The sequence below is a fragment of the Rhinolophus sinicus genome, linkage group LG18 (genome assembly GCF_036562045.2).
Source record: "Rhinolophus sinicus isolate RSC01 linkage group LG18, ASM3656204v1, whole genome shotgun sequence".
Classification (NCBI taxonomy): Eukaryota; Metazoa; Chordata; class Mammalia; order Chiroptera; family Rhinolophidae; genus Rhinolophus; species Rhinolophus sinicus.
Window position 1 is genome coordinate 15,491,975 of NC_133767.1, and position 14,436 is coordinate 15,506,410.

The 14,436-nt window shown below is 62.1% G+C and overlaps 1 protein-coding gene across 4 annotated transcripts in view; it reads right to left on the reverse strand.

The window, feature by feature from the left end:
• CACNA1H (calcium voltage-gated channel subunit alpha1 H) overlaps positions 1-13,617 on the reverse strand; it is a 64,306-nt gene extending 50,689 nt beyond the window's left edge. For 2 of the 4 annotated variants that reach the window (XM_019756243.2, XM_019756242.2), the window contains exon 1: positions 12,721-13,182. In XM_019756243.2, coding sequence (XP_019611802.2) covers positions 12,721-13,019 — 299 coding nt within the window. In that variant the 5' untranslated portion in view covers positions 13,020-13,182. Of the gene's footprint in view, positions 1-12,720; positions 13,183-13,320 lie in introns of those variants that run through there. The other 2 variants (XM_074322608.1, XM_074322607.1) reach the window with 2 other exon arrangements.
• Between the last annotated feature and the right edge of the window lie 819 nt (positions 13,618-14,436).

A 14,436-nucleotide genomic window follows, 5' to 3' on the forward strand; every position in this document is an offset into this window, starting at 1 on the left:
AAGGTGGACCACTGAAAGGAAATCCAGATCAGAAGGGCAGTTCCCACCCAGGAGGCCGTCAAGTCCCCGTTTCTCGACCGATGGGGCAGGGCTGCCCACCTCCCAGGGGTCAAAGTGTCTGCAGAGGGGAGTTGGGGAGTACCCTGCTCACACAGGTTTGCTTGGGCTGGGTGTGGTGTCCCATGACCACCGGCCACCTCCTTTGGGACCATTGCCAAGGCTGCTGCAATGGCTCAGAGACCGAAGCCCAGTGGGCAAGGGGCGAAGGAGGAGGTACCGCTCCTCAATGACTCAACACAAGTCCACGATGACCCAGCACCTCCGCTCCTGGGAGAACTGAAGACGGGGGGATGGGGGCGAATCAAACAAAACTTGTACGTGACTGTCATGGCAGCACTAGTCACAGCAGCCAAAAGGTGGGGACAAGCCAGCGGCCATCAGCAGGGGGACAGGTGAACACAATGTATCCATCCAGACCGTGGAATATTACTCAGCCACGAAAAGGACGGAAACACTGACACGCTACACCACAGGTGCGCCCTGCGTACACGACGCGCCGTGAGAGAAACCAGACACAGAGATCACACCGTGTGTGTGATTCCATTCATGTGAAATGTCCAGAACAAGCAAATCCACAAAGAAAGTGGATTAGTGGGTGCCAGGGGCTGGGAGAGGGGGATGGGGAGGGACCACTAATGGGGACGGGGGTCTCCTTTTGGGTAATAAAAAAGTTCCGAAATTGACTGCAGTGGCAGTTGCACAACTCTGTGACTACAGTAAAAACCGCAGAATTGTGCACTGGAGTTGTGTGGCGTGTGCACTCCATCTCAGCCAAAGCAGGAGTGGAGTGAACAAACGGGCGCCTGCGGCAGCCGGCCTGGGCTCTGAATCCTGGGGGCCACCTGGCACCCACTCTGGGCTTCAGTTTCCTCACTGGGAGACATAACTCGGATGCTGAGACAGAAGGAGGGGCTCCCCACGGCAAATGGGGGGGCCGCCTCCTCACGGTTACCCTGCTCCAGCACCCAACCTGCAGGACGCTCCCCCATCTGCTGTGGGCAGGGATGTGACCCAGAGCCCAGCATGGCCTTCCAGGGTGAGGGATGCTTCCCTCCCAGGAAGAACCTGGCCTCCCCTAACCCCGTCCTGGCCACTCCCCTGGCCTGCCCTCATCCTCCAGTCAGGTGACATCCAGTGAAAAAACATGCAAATGCAGGAATCCCTGCCACCAAGTCATGGCTGCTCAGTTTGAATCTGGGGACAGAACACATCTACCAGTGGTGTCCGCGAGACAGCCAAGGAACAGTTGCGGCCAAGGAATGTGGGATTTGCAATTAGAGGACACACAGGCCTGTTCTGGGCCCAAATGCCCACCATTCACGCCCCATGTGGGTGACAGAGACAATTACCCAACTAGGAGTCACACACTTAGGGCTGCTCTTTCATGCCTGCTCTGCTATGCAGAGCAGAAAGGGATGGTCCAGCCCCTGAACTTCCGGAAGAGAAGTGGTGGTAGGGCAAGACAGGGCAGGAGCGTGGGGTGCTGGGACACTGCCTGGACCTTGGCGCCACATGCGTCACGGTGGCCCTACTGCTCACCCTCAGGGGCAGCCTGGGATCCCTGAACCCCGAAAGCCCAGACACCCCCTTTTCTCTCTGCCCCAGTGTCCCCCCCACACACACACCCCAATGCCCAGAAATTCCACTGGCAGAGGCAGGGCCAGACCCCCCTCCCAGAGCCCACCCACTGTGGCTCGCAGTTTCCCTGAGACGGGTCTGCCTGCCCCTCCTTGTTCAAATGACCCAGATTTCAAATGTAGATTGAAAAAAAAAAAAAGCTCTGGAATATTAAGTAAGGAGTGTCGGGAAACCGGGTGTCTAAGACATAAAACCATGGAGCGGGGTTGGCCGTTTGTGAGCCTTTGTGCCCCAAGCCCATCTGGTGGGTCATTTCCCTGACACTGCTGCTGGTTTCTTGAATGTTTCTCAGGTTGGCAACATGTGTCACCAGTCCATCAATGGCAGCACCCAGCTCAGTGAATGGGGTAATAGGTGGGCCCCTCACCCCGTGTCCCAACAGTCAGCTGGCTCCTTCCTGCCTCAAACCCACCCCAGACGCTCCACCTGCCGACACCTTCTCGTGTCTCTCATCCCCACGGGGAGAGGCTGCCCTGAAACCCCTGCCCACCTCCCTCCACGGCCTGCGCCCCCACGTGGGGCACTCTTCACGTCCTGGAACTCCTACTGAACCGACAGGGTGCTCCCACTCGATGGGAACTTCAGGAGTGCCCAGTCTGGGACGCCTGAGGGCGCGTCACACGTGGCCCCACCTCACTGTCAGACACAGCAGGCTCCTTCTGTGGCCAGGGCTGGGCAGCTGCCCTGCCAGCAGCTCAGACCCGGGAAGTGTCCTCATCCATTTCGATGAGGCGCTAATGCAGGCTGACTCATAAGACTGCGGCCATGGCAGGCCACTGCTTGCAAAGACAAAGGGACGCGGCTGAATGATGCCGCGTGGACCCCACCTGGCCCTGGAGAGGCCACCATCGCCCTCTGCACCTTCCTGGCAGGTGGCAGCCACCCCATGCTCTGGGTTCCTGTCCCTATGGCAGGCTGAGCCGCATAGGGCTGGGGTTTAGGAAAGCAATGGGCACAGGCCAGCTGCTCAGGGGACCCTCCCAAGCCACAGAGACAAAATACCAGGGGCACCCCCCCATTTAGGGAGAAGGTCTAAGATGGTCCCAGAACCTGAGGCCCCAGTCCACTGCCAGGTGCCCCCCCCCGAGGTCCCTGATGCCCACCACCCTTCAGATGGGCACCCTGGGGCCCACCTAACACCTGCCCACCCACCTGGCCACAGCCACCCCCAGCAGCCTGGGAGCACCCCACACTCTGCTCAGACACACACCCGGGCACCAGTGGATGATTCCCCAGAGAGCAGCAGGTGGTCTCGGCAATGGCAGGGTCTCGTCCATCTGCATGTCCCGTGCCCTCACCACACAGCCAAGCACGGCCCCACAGCCCTAAACAAGGGGCCCAGGAAGCCCAGGGTCACCAGGCAGGAGCCTCATGGCTTTGACACCCCAGACCCTCCCTAGCTGGGCTGGGGCCACAGGGACTCCACAGAGAGCCTGGGCCTCAGCAAGCGCACTCTCGTCACCCAACAAAGTCCAGGCTGGGCTCTGGGGTGAGGGGTCCTTGGAGGGAGCCCAGCTCTGGACTCAAGCCTCTCTTCTCCAGCCACCTGTGGGCAGTGCCTCCTTATGGCTGCTCAGAAAAGGACGCGGCAGCAGCTGGAACCTACTGCACCCCGCAGGAAGCCCTCCGCTTGGCCCAGGGTCTCAGGACAGAGCCAGGCAGGGCTGGAAGCGAGGCTCCCTCTGCGCAGTCACACCCAAACTGTACCCCCCGAGGCAGGAGGAAAGCCCCCAACGGCACAGGGGGAACACTTGCTGAGTGAGTGTCCCAGACTCCGAGAAGTCTCCAGGGGCTCCGTCCTGGGGGACAAGGTCAGTTCCACGGAAAGGTGTCCAAAGATCCGTCATGGACGGACACCAATGGACATCTCAGGGAAGTCCCCGGGGTGGGTGGGGCAGGGATAGCACTGGGCCCCACCTGGCCAAACCCCCAAGCACCCAGAGGACGCGAGCAAACACACCGCTCAGGGTCTGGTGAGGACTCTCCTCTGAGGCTCAGAATGGCTGAGTCTGGGTTGGCTTCCCCTGGTCAGGTGGCTCGGCTCCTTGTCGGAGAGCCTGACCTACAGGCTGACAGTGATTTACCGACAGGCCTGCCTCCCATTAATACAACACGCCCAGCACAGGGCATGCTCGAGGTGTGCCGGCTGGGCAAGGGGCCACTGGAACAAAGCACCCCAGAAGGGGGCTTCAGTCACAGGAGTCCTCGCACTGCCTGGAGGCCAGAGGGCTGAGCTCAGGGTGTCATAGGATGGTTCCTTTTGGGGGGAGCAGAGCGAAAGTCTGTTCCAGGCCTCTCCCAGCTCTGGTGCCTGCAGGAAACCCTTGGTGTCCCTGGACTGGTGGACACCTCGCCCCAACATCTGCCCCCATCTTCAGGTGGCTCCTCCTCTGTGTCTCCATCTCCTCCTCTTATGGAGACACCCGCCATCAGATTCAGGGTCCCATTTCCCCATAAAGTCACATTCAGAGGTTCCAGGGGACATCACTCAAGCCAGTACACTGGCCTACACGTGCCAGCCTGTGTGAATGACGCTCACACTCCCACAGCCACACCCTGGACACTGCACTCCGGCCCCGGGCAGGGTATCCCTGCCACTCTGTCCACTTGCCTGTCCCTGACCGATCCTGGCACCGCTAACCAGCCTGGCTGTTCTGCCCAGGCCCTGCAGTGATGCCCCCAACATTGGGTGGGGATTCCACCTCTCTGCCAAGCCTCAACGCTGCCACTCCTTACGTTTCCGTTTCTGTCCCCTCTGTTAGCTCTCTGGGGCTGGCCCAAGGCTGGGCAGCTGAGCCACAGCTGGCCTCAGGCCTCCAGGGGTACCTGGAAGGCAAGAGGGGTTCAGAGGTCACCCCAGAGGCACAAAGTGGGAGGCCCAGGACACGGCCTCAGGCCTGGCACAAGGACGCCCCATCCCCCGCTCACACCTGAGAACAAGAAGGGGGCTCGCTCCTAGGGCACTCCCCATTCCCTGAATGCCCGAGGAAGCTTGTTGGCAGCTGGAGAAGGCTGAGAAAGCTCCTCCTCAGATGTTCTTCCAAGGGGCAAGCAGGCGCTCAGCCCTTGGTCCAGCAGGTGATCACAGCTAACCACCTCCCCAACCAAGCGAGACCCTGTGCCACTGCTCCGTGCAGGGTGGTGAGTGGGGATGGGGCACCCGGCTGCCATCCAACTGTCCATGGATAACCACAACTAGAGGTCTCGAGGGGCACAGGCCTATTCAGATCAGAAAACCGATGCCTAGGACACGACCTTGTCCACCACGGCCTGGCGGCTTTGGGGTGCGGACCTTGGCAGTGAGGCCCTAGCTTCCAACAGCCCCGCAGGGCCCGGGGCAGGAGGGGCACCCCCAGGCTCAGAGCCCATCCACCTTGCTTCCTGGGACCTCAGGGACACACACTCTGTCCAAAGGCTCTGCCACCTTCTAGAAAAATTACCCCCGCCTCTTCCTCCCTCCGTTAATGGGTCAGATACCTACACCCTCTGTGAAGGCTGGGGGACCCACGGGGAGGCCTGGGCACTCTTAAAGCTGAGGCCAGAGCCAGGGGTCTGCGTCCCTGTCGGGCCCTCAGAGTCTCTGCTGTGTGGCCCTGCCACCAGCCAGCCATGGACTGACCCAGAGAGAATCCCACCCTAAGTGATGGAGGAGGATGGTCAGACGTGATGACGGCGAAACCACTCAGGTTGCAGGAGGGAGCTGCTAGCCCCTCCTCCTGCGGCCAGGCAGACCCCAGGAATCCCAAAAGGCCCCAGCCCTGGCCTCCCTGAGGGGGGTCACTGACTCCTGGCGCCTCTGACTTCAGATCACGTCCCCTGAGGAGGCGTAGGGGTGCCCCACAGCAGTCTTCAGAGCAGTGAGGGGCCTAGAGAAAACCACCTCCTGCCAGGGGCTCTCCCAGGTGCAGAAAGGTAGAAGGCGGGGAGGAAGAAGAAGAGAGAGAAAGGACTAGAACCAAGGGGGGAGGCGGAGAGGCTGGGGATCCCAGCAGGAGGCCACAGCAGCCCAGAAAGGGCTGAGCCCCGCCCCTTCCCAGGCGACCTCACCTGGGGGCCAGCCTGGGGTGGGGGTGGGGGCGCTGGCAGAGCCCAGAACAGGAGGAGGACATTGTGACCAAGCAGGCCAGCTGCTGCTTGCCAAGTGCATCTCTGCACCAGTGCCCGGGCAGGGCTCTGCCCAACTCCAGGTGGGGGTGGGAGCTGTGCCCACCCAGGAGAACCGCCTGGAGCTGTGTCCCCCCACAGCAGGCCAAGAGGCTTCTGCTGGCTCCCAGCCCCTCCCTGCACTGCCAGCTAGCTATCCCTGCAGGGCCACCACCCCCAACATCAGGGCCTCGGCCCCGCCCACCTCTGTTCCACCCCAGGAGGGCTTCTGTCGCTGTCAGTTCCCTATCTTACACCAGGTAGGGCTTCAGGCTGGTTTCACCCTGGGAAGCCCCTAACTTTCAGGAGCCTGGGGAGATGGGGTTCCAGGGTCCCTTCTCTGCCAGCCCTGCCCCCAACTTTGCAACAAGAGGCTGTGGTGGAGGCCGGGGTGGGGGGCTGCTCTGGGACTCGGCCTTGGCCCTTTTCAGCATCACACGAAAGAAGAGGGTGCTCCTGGTACCGCGGAAACCCCTCCCGCATCCAACAAAGGTGCTGGGGCAGAGGCAGCCACTCAAGGCAAGAGGCTTCCTGCTCCCCCTTGATCCTGGGGAGCTAGCGAACCTACCCAGAGCTCTAAATGAGCACATTCATCAACTGTCCCCACTACGCAGAACTCCAGGCTGACAGTACCACCAACACCTGGCTCCCCCCTGCAACAGGGGGACAAGCGCCCTGGGCACGGGGACACCGGTGTTCACTAGCCAGCCTGCCCGCCGGGCCACGTGGAGCAGCACACCCTCGCCTCCCCCGAAGGCGTGTGTCTGTTCAGCGGGGGCTCCTTTTGAGCAAAACCGCGAGCTGCTACTCCCTTTGTGAAGGCAGCGCAGCAAAGGTCCCCATCTGTCATCCGCAGCACGCACAGAGCTCTAGGGCTGGTGCCGGAACCCTCTGCCAACTAACTCACAAGGGCCAGGCTGCTTTCCTCCACGCCCCCCCTCATCTCTGACTGGGGCTCTAGGCCCTAAATCACACTGTGTGCTGATGGCCTGACTTCCCTCGTCGTCTGCCCAGGACAGGCGCCCGAGTTTAATTGCCCGCCTGGAAATTCAACCGAAGCCCACGTGACTTACAGTTGTTCCCAGTTGTACCAAAATTAACCGGGGAGGTGAGGAGAGAGAGTAATTGGGCTTTTGCGCCACTCAGTTAAATACCCACTTGCAAGAGGGAGAAAGAAAGAAAACATTCCTAACTTGGTCTCAAGGGATGCCATACCCCTACCTTCCAGGGTGGGCAGAGGGGCAGGGCAGGGCGCACACGTGTGACACCCAGTAAATAACGGTGACATATTTCCTGCCTGACCTTGACTGCGCAGAGCTGCTGCCTGGAGGCATCCCTGGAACAGTGGACGGGCTGGCCCATCCCCCGCAATCAATCCTTCACATCCTGACCCAGGAATAGGAGTCTGGCCAGCAGCTGAGGGGTAGGGACGGGGGCAGCTGTCCTACCCACTTCAATGGGGGAAGCACCACGGACCACCTGAGGGAAATTTGGATGATCCAAAGGTGATGGCCCCGGGGCCAAGAGCTTCCTTTGAGGAGCTGGCGACAGCCATATCCTCACCTAAGGCCTCAAAGGTGTGGGGGTGGGAAAAGCACCAGCACCTTCCCACCTCCCAGTGTCTGCTGCTGCAGGGCTCTCCACTCGCTCTTGCACCCCCAGACCCTGGTCCCAGTACTGCTCCTCCTTAAGGAAACAGCCCCAACCCCAGCTGGAGGCAGAACCATTCCTTGGGCCCCCAGGCTAGCCCATTACCCACCTGCCATGCTCACAGGCCTTTCCTGGCCTCTCTCCCCTCCTCGCCTGCAGCTTGCAGCACACGCCCCACCCCCAGCTGCATTCCACCTGCCTCAGGACCTTTGCACGTACCATTCCTCTGCCTGAACACTCCTGCTCCAGGTGTACTCCCCATGTCTCCCCCACCCCAGGTCCTGTGACCATCAAGTTCTTGGACTCTCCCTGGCTCCCAGCGTCCATCTAACCCACGCTACCCTCCCAAGGGCCCTCACCGAGATCACGCCAGCCTCACTCCACTGCAGAATGGCAAACAGCTGGACACCCTGGGCACACAGCAGGAGCTCACAGAGGCCTGATGCTTACGAGTACTAGTAGGGGAGCCCATGGTGGGCCTGGCGTGGAAACCAGCACAGAGCTCAGGCTGGTAGAGGTTTGCTGAGTGAAACCGTCTTGCCGAGTGTGTTCTCTGCACCACTCCTCCGAGTCCCCTCAAAACACCGCCGCCCCCCGCACACACACAGTCTCCCCAGGGCCCAGCTGCGTGGCAGATGTGGGAGCAGGGGCCACACTTGGCCTCACCACACACACATGGCACTTGATCAGCACTTCCCGGTCTCCACCACCAGTAAGCTCAAGGGACACCAAACGCTTGCCCGGCTTTCCAGCCCTGTGGGTGGGGATACGGACATGGCCAGAGATGTAGGCCACTGTGCAGAGAATGGGGGATCCTTCCTGGGCAGTCCCAAGGCACTGCAAGTGACAGGGACACAACACAGCCAGGGCCATCTCAGGCAGGCAGACCCCCGCTCACGCTAACTCCCCCTTCCACACCCTGCCCACCCCAAGGGCCAGACACAAATCTGAACCTCTGATCAGGCAAGGTAATCAACAATCACGCTTTTTTGCCCTCTCGTCAGAAGCAAACCCTTTCGAGACCCCGTGAGAGCCTTCCTATTTCTTCTCCTGCACCAGCTCTGACCCATCCACACGGCCCAGGCCAACCTCACCTCCTCCAGGAGCAGCCCCATGACGCTCCACGGAACCCAGGAGACGGATGCATCACATAGCCCTGTTCTCACTCAGGCTTGTGTCCTGGGGTCCCTCCACCAGCCCCTCCAGGAGCGGCCACCCAGGAGCGGGGCTCCCACCATCCACCCCCTGCAAGCGCTGAGAAATCTCCCCACGGTCACCCTCCCCATCTCTCAAGGGAAATGCCCCTCTCCTCAAAGACCCCACCATGGCACCCGTCTTACTGCCACCTCCTGCCGACACAAGCCCTGGAGTCCAAGAACACACCCATGCCCGCCAGGCACACAGCGCTCTGCACAAACCACATGAGCCCTCAGTGTGAGGGGAACAGTGGGAGCCTCAGAAGCACAAGGACAGACGCCCTGTAACGCCTTCCTTCTCAGAGGGAGACAGGGCAGTGCTGTGAGCGTCCTCGCGGAGCCCAGGCCTTCCGAATCCCACCCTTCTACTAAGGCCAACATGGCCTTTCCATCTGCAGCCCCAGGCCACCCAGTGCCTGCCTGTGAGCACCCCAAAGGGCAGCCCGGGGCCTCCGAGTCCAGGGAAACAGACACACCTGGGCGCCAGGATGAGGGGCCCGGGGCCAGGAATGAGGCAAGCGCTGGGGTAAAGAGGGAGCCTGGAATATATGAGGGAAACCCTGTGGCTACAGCAAAAGTGCTTGGGGGTCAAAGCCATGAGTTCAGGAAGGTGAGACCCTGGGACCTTCCTGCTCACGTCAGCTCTGTGGGGGCAGAGGGACCTGAGGATGCAGGGAGGCAGGTGAGGCCAGCCTGGGGCCTGCCCTTTTCCAGATCACAGCCCCCCCATGTCCTCACTGGGACGCCCACGCCCGCTGGGAGCCCTGGGCACTGGCAGCAACCACCGAGAGATGTGACAGCTCAGAGCATCGGCTCTTACAAGACGCCGTTAAGGACTTGGAATCGTCCAGCCTCACCTTCCTGGCGGACAGAGCCCTGACAAACACGTGGACTCGAGAGTGTCACTGAGCTCACCCAGCTCTGCCCTCTGCAGCCGCATGACCTTGGCCGGCCCTTTGCCTTCTCCAAGCTCTAAGCCAAGGGGTATTGGGTGCCCAGCCCCTGGGAGACACCTCCTGGAGGCGCTCACCATCCCTGAGCCCCTAAGTGCCCCTTCGGACACCTTCTAGTCCCTAAACACCATGGTCGGGCTAAAGCCAGTCTCCCTCGCTCACAGGGGGACCTCAGCAGGGCCCCCTTCCCAGCTGCCAGCATCAATGGGGGACTGTGCCCAGCCTGAGTGCTGGGACGCAGCAGCTGCGATGCAAGCAAGCGCCTAGTCAGGAACCCCAGGGGAGCCCGGGCAGAACATAACCCAGCCAAGAGGGTTACAACACAGATCCCACCCACCTTCTGCTATAAATAAACCAGTGTAGGAGACATAGCACTCGCCCCAAAACTTCCAGCACAATTATATTTTCAAACAGCACAGTAAATCAATAAAGGTAGAGGGACTATCTTCAGAAACTCCTTCACCTTGGATCAGTGTCTCCCCGAAGGTAAAAACAGAACATGCAAAACAGAACATGCATGTTCACGTGTGTGGGGAGCGATCCACTCGGGATCGGGAAAGGTGCAGGGCTTAATGAAGGTCCCTTCCCGCGTTTCAACTGCCCATGGCATCCCAGCTGGGGGACACTGGCTGGGACTCTGCCAGCCTCCTGGGAGCGACGTGTTGCTTTACGCAGTGTAGGTTCCCAGGCAAACCCATTATCCTATTTCCAGCTCCAGCTCCGAGTTGACCCTCTGCAGCAGAGGACGCTCCAGGGAAGGTTGGCGAGTGCCCTGATGTGACAGCTACCTCCAGGGAGGGAGACTGAAACACCCTGCAGAGAAAGGACACTCCACCGCCACTGGAAAACCCAGCCACAGGGACATCCCTGTATACCCTGCCTCACACAAGAGCCCCCCCCACCCCCCGTTCCCCGCAGACTCCCAGGAATCTGAAACCTGTGATGCCCATGGGCTTCCCCAAGGGAGCTGATCCCCACCTGTCTGGGCACACCAGCTTATTTTAGGTTCTCCCTGTGGTCAATGCACACCCCGAGCCCAGGCCAGGCATCTGCTGGAGATCAACAGCCGTCCCCACATGGGCAGGGTCCTGATGAGCCCACCCTACCCAACAGATGTAGGGTTTCCACAGAAACTCGAGAAAAACTATCCTAGGATCTGAGCTCCTCAATCCCCTGCCAGTCAGAGGGAATGGTTCTCATCTCTAGGTGACAGAGCCATCCCCTTCCTTGGGTCACACAAGAGTCCAGGGAGACGAACACAGGCAAGTGGCCCTACCAGTCCCACCCCTCTCCTCCACGCCCTCGGGGCCTCACGGGGCCTTGGTGAGGCGACTCCCCTGCACCCCCCCACCTCTTCTCCACTGAGAAACACAAACAAGCCTGTTAGACGTCCCTGGACGCAGCCCCACCTAGAATACCCAGAACACCAGAATCAGGCTCAATGACTCCCTCAGCCTCGAGGGGACAGAGCAGCCAGACCCAAGGGCTGTCAGGAAAGAGAAAGTGCAGGCCCCACTGGGCTCTTTCCCTATCTGGTCTCTGTGCTTGGAAGTGACTGACACGCAAGGAAGGTTGGCCTCCTGTCTCATCTGTCCCAAGGCCTTCCGGCACCCCGGACGTCACCCACCACCATACCCAGCCACACCACCTTCCCGCCAAAATGAGATTCTGGAGAGAACGCCAGGCTGGATTCTAGAGAGAGGACACACCTACAGTCACCCTGCAAGGTCTGGCTGGCTGCTGCTAGGAGGCCCAAGCCCCACCCAAGGACTGAAAGGACAAAGGCAGGCACTGAAGCTTGCTGCCATGCCCTGGGCCCACCATCCTGGACCACCACCACCTTCTCACAACCAGAAAGCGATTCTGACTCAGGCCCTGTTTGGACTTGAGAAAAGAAAAACACGGGTTTTATTACTTTTTTTTCCACCGACTCCTCTTTTGTATTTAATATTTATACAGTTAAACACACAAGGTAGGGAAAATATATACAACATTGCTCATTTCACCTCTGTCTGTCTCCTCAACTCTGACATGGAAAGTTTATGATCAGGGTCCCGCCTGTCAAACCTCCTCTCCTCAGCCGCCCCCTCTTACCTAACTGCCTATCCAGGACATCGAGTCCCCCCAGGTCCAAGCACAGGCAGACTCAGCACCCACAGCCTGGCCACCTGGCAACCAGTTCCCACAGCAGACTAGTGGGGAGAACCAGCCATGAGCCAGGGTGAACCGCAGCTGACAGCACCCAAAGGCCACCTGCTGGGGGGCAGCAGCCTCGCTGTCTGCATCCCAGAAATGCCTCCTGGCCAGACCCAGCTCTGATCTGGAACCTTCTCTGAAAGTCTGTGCCGCTCTGGCCAGGAACAAAAAAGGTGGTCTCTTCCTCTCCAGCCAGAGAAAGCACCCGGAGAAGGGGCTCCAGGGTGCAGAGCCAGCTGCCTCCCTGCCCCCCAACCCCAGCTGCGCATGACTTAAATCTGTCAGAGCATCGAGTTCAGCCTGGAAAGGCGAGTTCAGCCTGGAAAGGCGAGTTCACAACCAACGTCACTACCTCTCTCCGTGAAACGTGGAAAAGGACTGGCGAACGCGCACCGCTTCTCGGCCCCCACGGGTCTCCTGCGGCGCTCGGAAGCGCAAGGCACAGGTGGAAAACTTTGCTCCCCTTACTCTAGTTCCTTCCAGCCGCCCCCTCCCCAGCGAGGGTCCTTCCTCAGAGCAGACATTCTGTAAGCCTAGGAATAATTCAGCTGATTTCAACCTACGGGTGTGCAGGGTGTGACCACTTCCCTCCCTGACAACCCCTCTCCCCTCCAAGCCCGCGGTGGCCTTGCCGCTACTCTTTCACCCTCTCCCGGCACGAGCTGGCTCTGGACCCGGGATACCCCATTCGGGTTGGGAGAGACGCCCGGCTGTCCCCGAAAGCGCGGGCCCCCTCTTGGAAAACCGCTACCATTGCTCCCCTGCCCTGCGCCCCCTGCCCCAGCTCACACGGCCCGAGCCAGGTCCAAGCCCCGGTGCGCGAGGGCGCACGCTGAGAGTCCCGCGCCCCATACCCCCGCACCCCGGCGGCCCAGGAAGGATATGGGTTACAGACCAGCCAAAGACACCAGCTGCGCGGCCGCGTGGTCTGCCCAAGGCAGAAAAAGACAGTGGCCGCCAGCGCCGGGTACGGGACGGGCTGCTCCTCGTCGGCGCCCAGCTCTGCGCTGCGCTCAGCTGCCGGGCTCTCCGGGGGCGACGCGTCGGGCTCCGACCCACGCTCGGTCTCTCGCCCCGGCTCCCCAGGGCTCGCGGGGGACGCCCCCGCCACCACCGCAGGGCCCGGGTCAGGCGCGCCCAGGGGCACTCGGACCTCGCCAGCCGCCAGCGTGCCCTCGGTCATGGTGGCGGTGGGCAGCACCTGCGGGGGACAGGCGGTGACCGGGCCCCAGGAACGACAGCCTCGCCTGCCTCTGGCGGAGCGGAGCTGCGGGAACAGCCGCGGCCGCCGGGATGTCTTTGTCTTTTCTTATTAGAGACAAATGCGCCCCCCGCCCCCGTCCGCCCCCTCCCTCCTGCGAGAGCTAAGCGGCCCCTCCCCCACCGCCGGGCCGGAGCGGGTGCCTAAGGGGCTCCTCGCCGGCTGTACTCAACTTGAGAGGGTCCCGGCGCGCAGTGGAGCGCGCGTCCTCGCTGCGTCTCACCTCGCTCCCGCGGCCGGCGGCGTACCCGCGGGCATTGCCCGGGCGGCGCGGTTACCGCGGACCTGGCACGGCGTTCGGCCCCGACTAGAACGCCGCCGCCCCCGGCCCGCGCCCCCGGCCCGCCGGCTCCGGCCGCGGCGCCGGTTCCCGCTACGGTTCCGGCTAACCCAGCGACGGCGGCGGCCCCGGAGCGGAGAGTACCGCTGGGCAGACGCGCGCGGGCCAGGGGCACGGTGGGCGCGGGGCGCGGGCCGCGGCGAGAAAGCCCGGAGCGTAACCGCGCTCAGCGCAAGGAAACTTCGGAGTGAGCCGAGGGAGGGATGGGGGCGGGAGGGGCGGGGCCAGCGGGGGGGCGGGGCCGGGCGGGGGGGGGCGGGGGCGCCTCTCCCCCCAGGGCGGGGGGCGCCCCCTCCCCCCTGGAGGCGGAAGGGCGCCAGGAGGGGCCGCACCCGCCCTGAGGCGCGCTCGCGAGCGACCCCACCCCCATCGCGGAGGGCACCCCGCCCCCCTAGGGCCCAGGAGGGTGGAGTTGGACCCCGCCCGTCTCCCCACCGCGCCCCCCTCCGTCTCCCGGGCGCGAGGGGCGCCAGGGGGCGCTCGCGGAGATGCTTGGCAGGGGGCGAGGGGCGGGGGAACGGCGCCAACGTCCTCCCCGCCCCCAACTGCGGGGGTGGCCCGAGACGCGGAGGCGGGCCCTCCCCTCCCTCTTTCACCACGGGGAGTCGCCCCTGCCCCCACTGCGATGCGGGCCGGGGTTGGCAAGGGGCGAGGGCGGTCCTCGGTGGCGCGCCGTGGCTATGACTGCTGGCTGAGTGTCTTTCCCTCTCCGCGTGTGTGTCCCGGGTCTGACCGTGCGCCTGTGATGTGCTGCTGTATCAGTGGGTGGGATTCTGGGTGCTCTTGTATGTGCACCTCCCCCAACACACACGCACATGCTCACGCACGCGCGAGAGCGGCAGGTTTTACGAACTTGTCCTGTGCCCAGACCCTCCTAGGTGGAGACCTATGGGACCCTGCTGAAGGGGCCAGGCTCTTCTCACACTAAGGACACGAGGAACAGATCAGCGAAGCCTCTCTATGGAGTCCTCCAGGCGTCCCTCTACGGCGTTGTCCTCG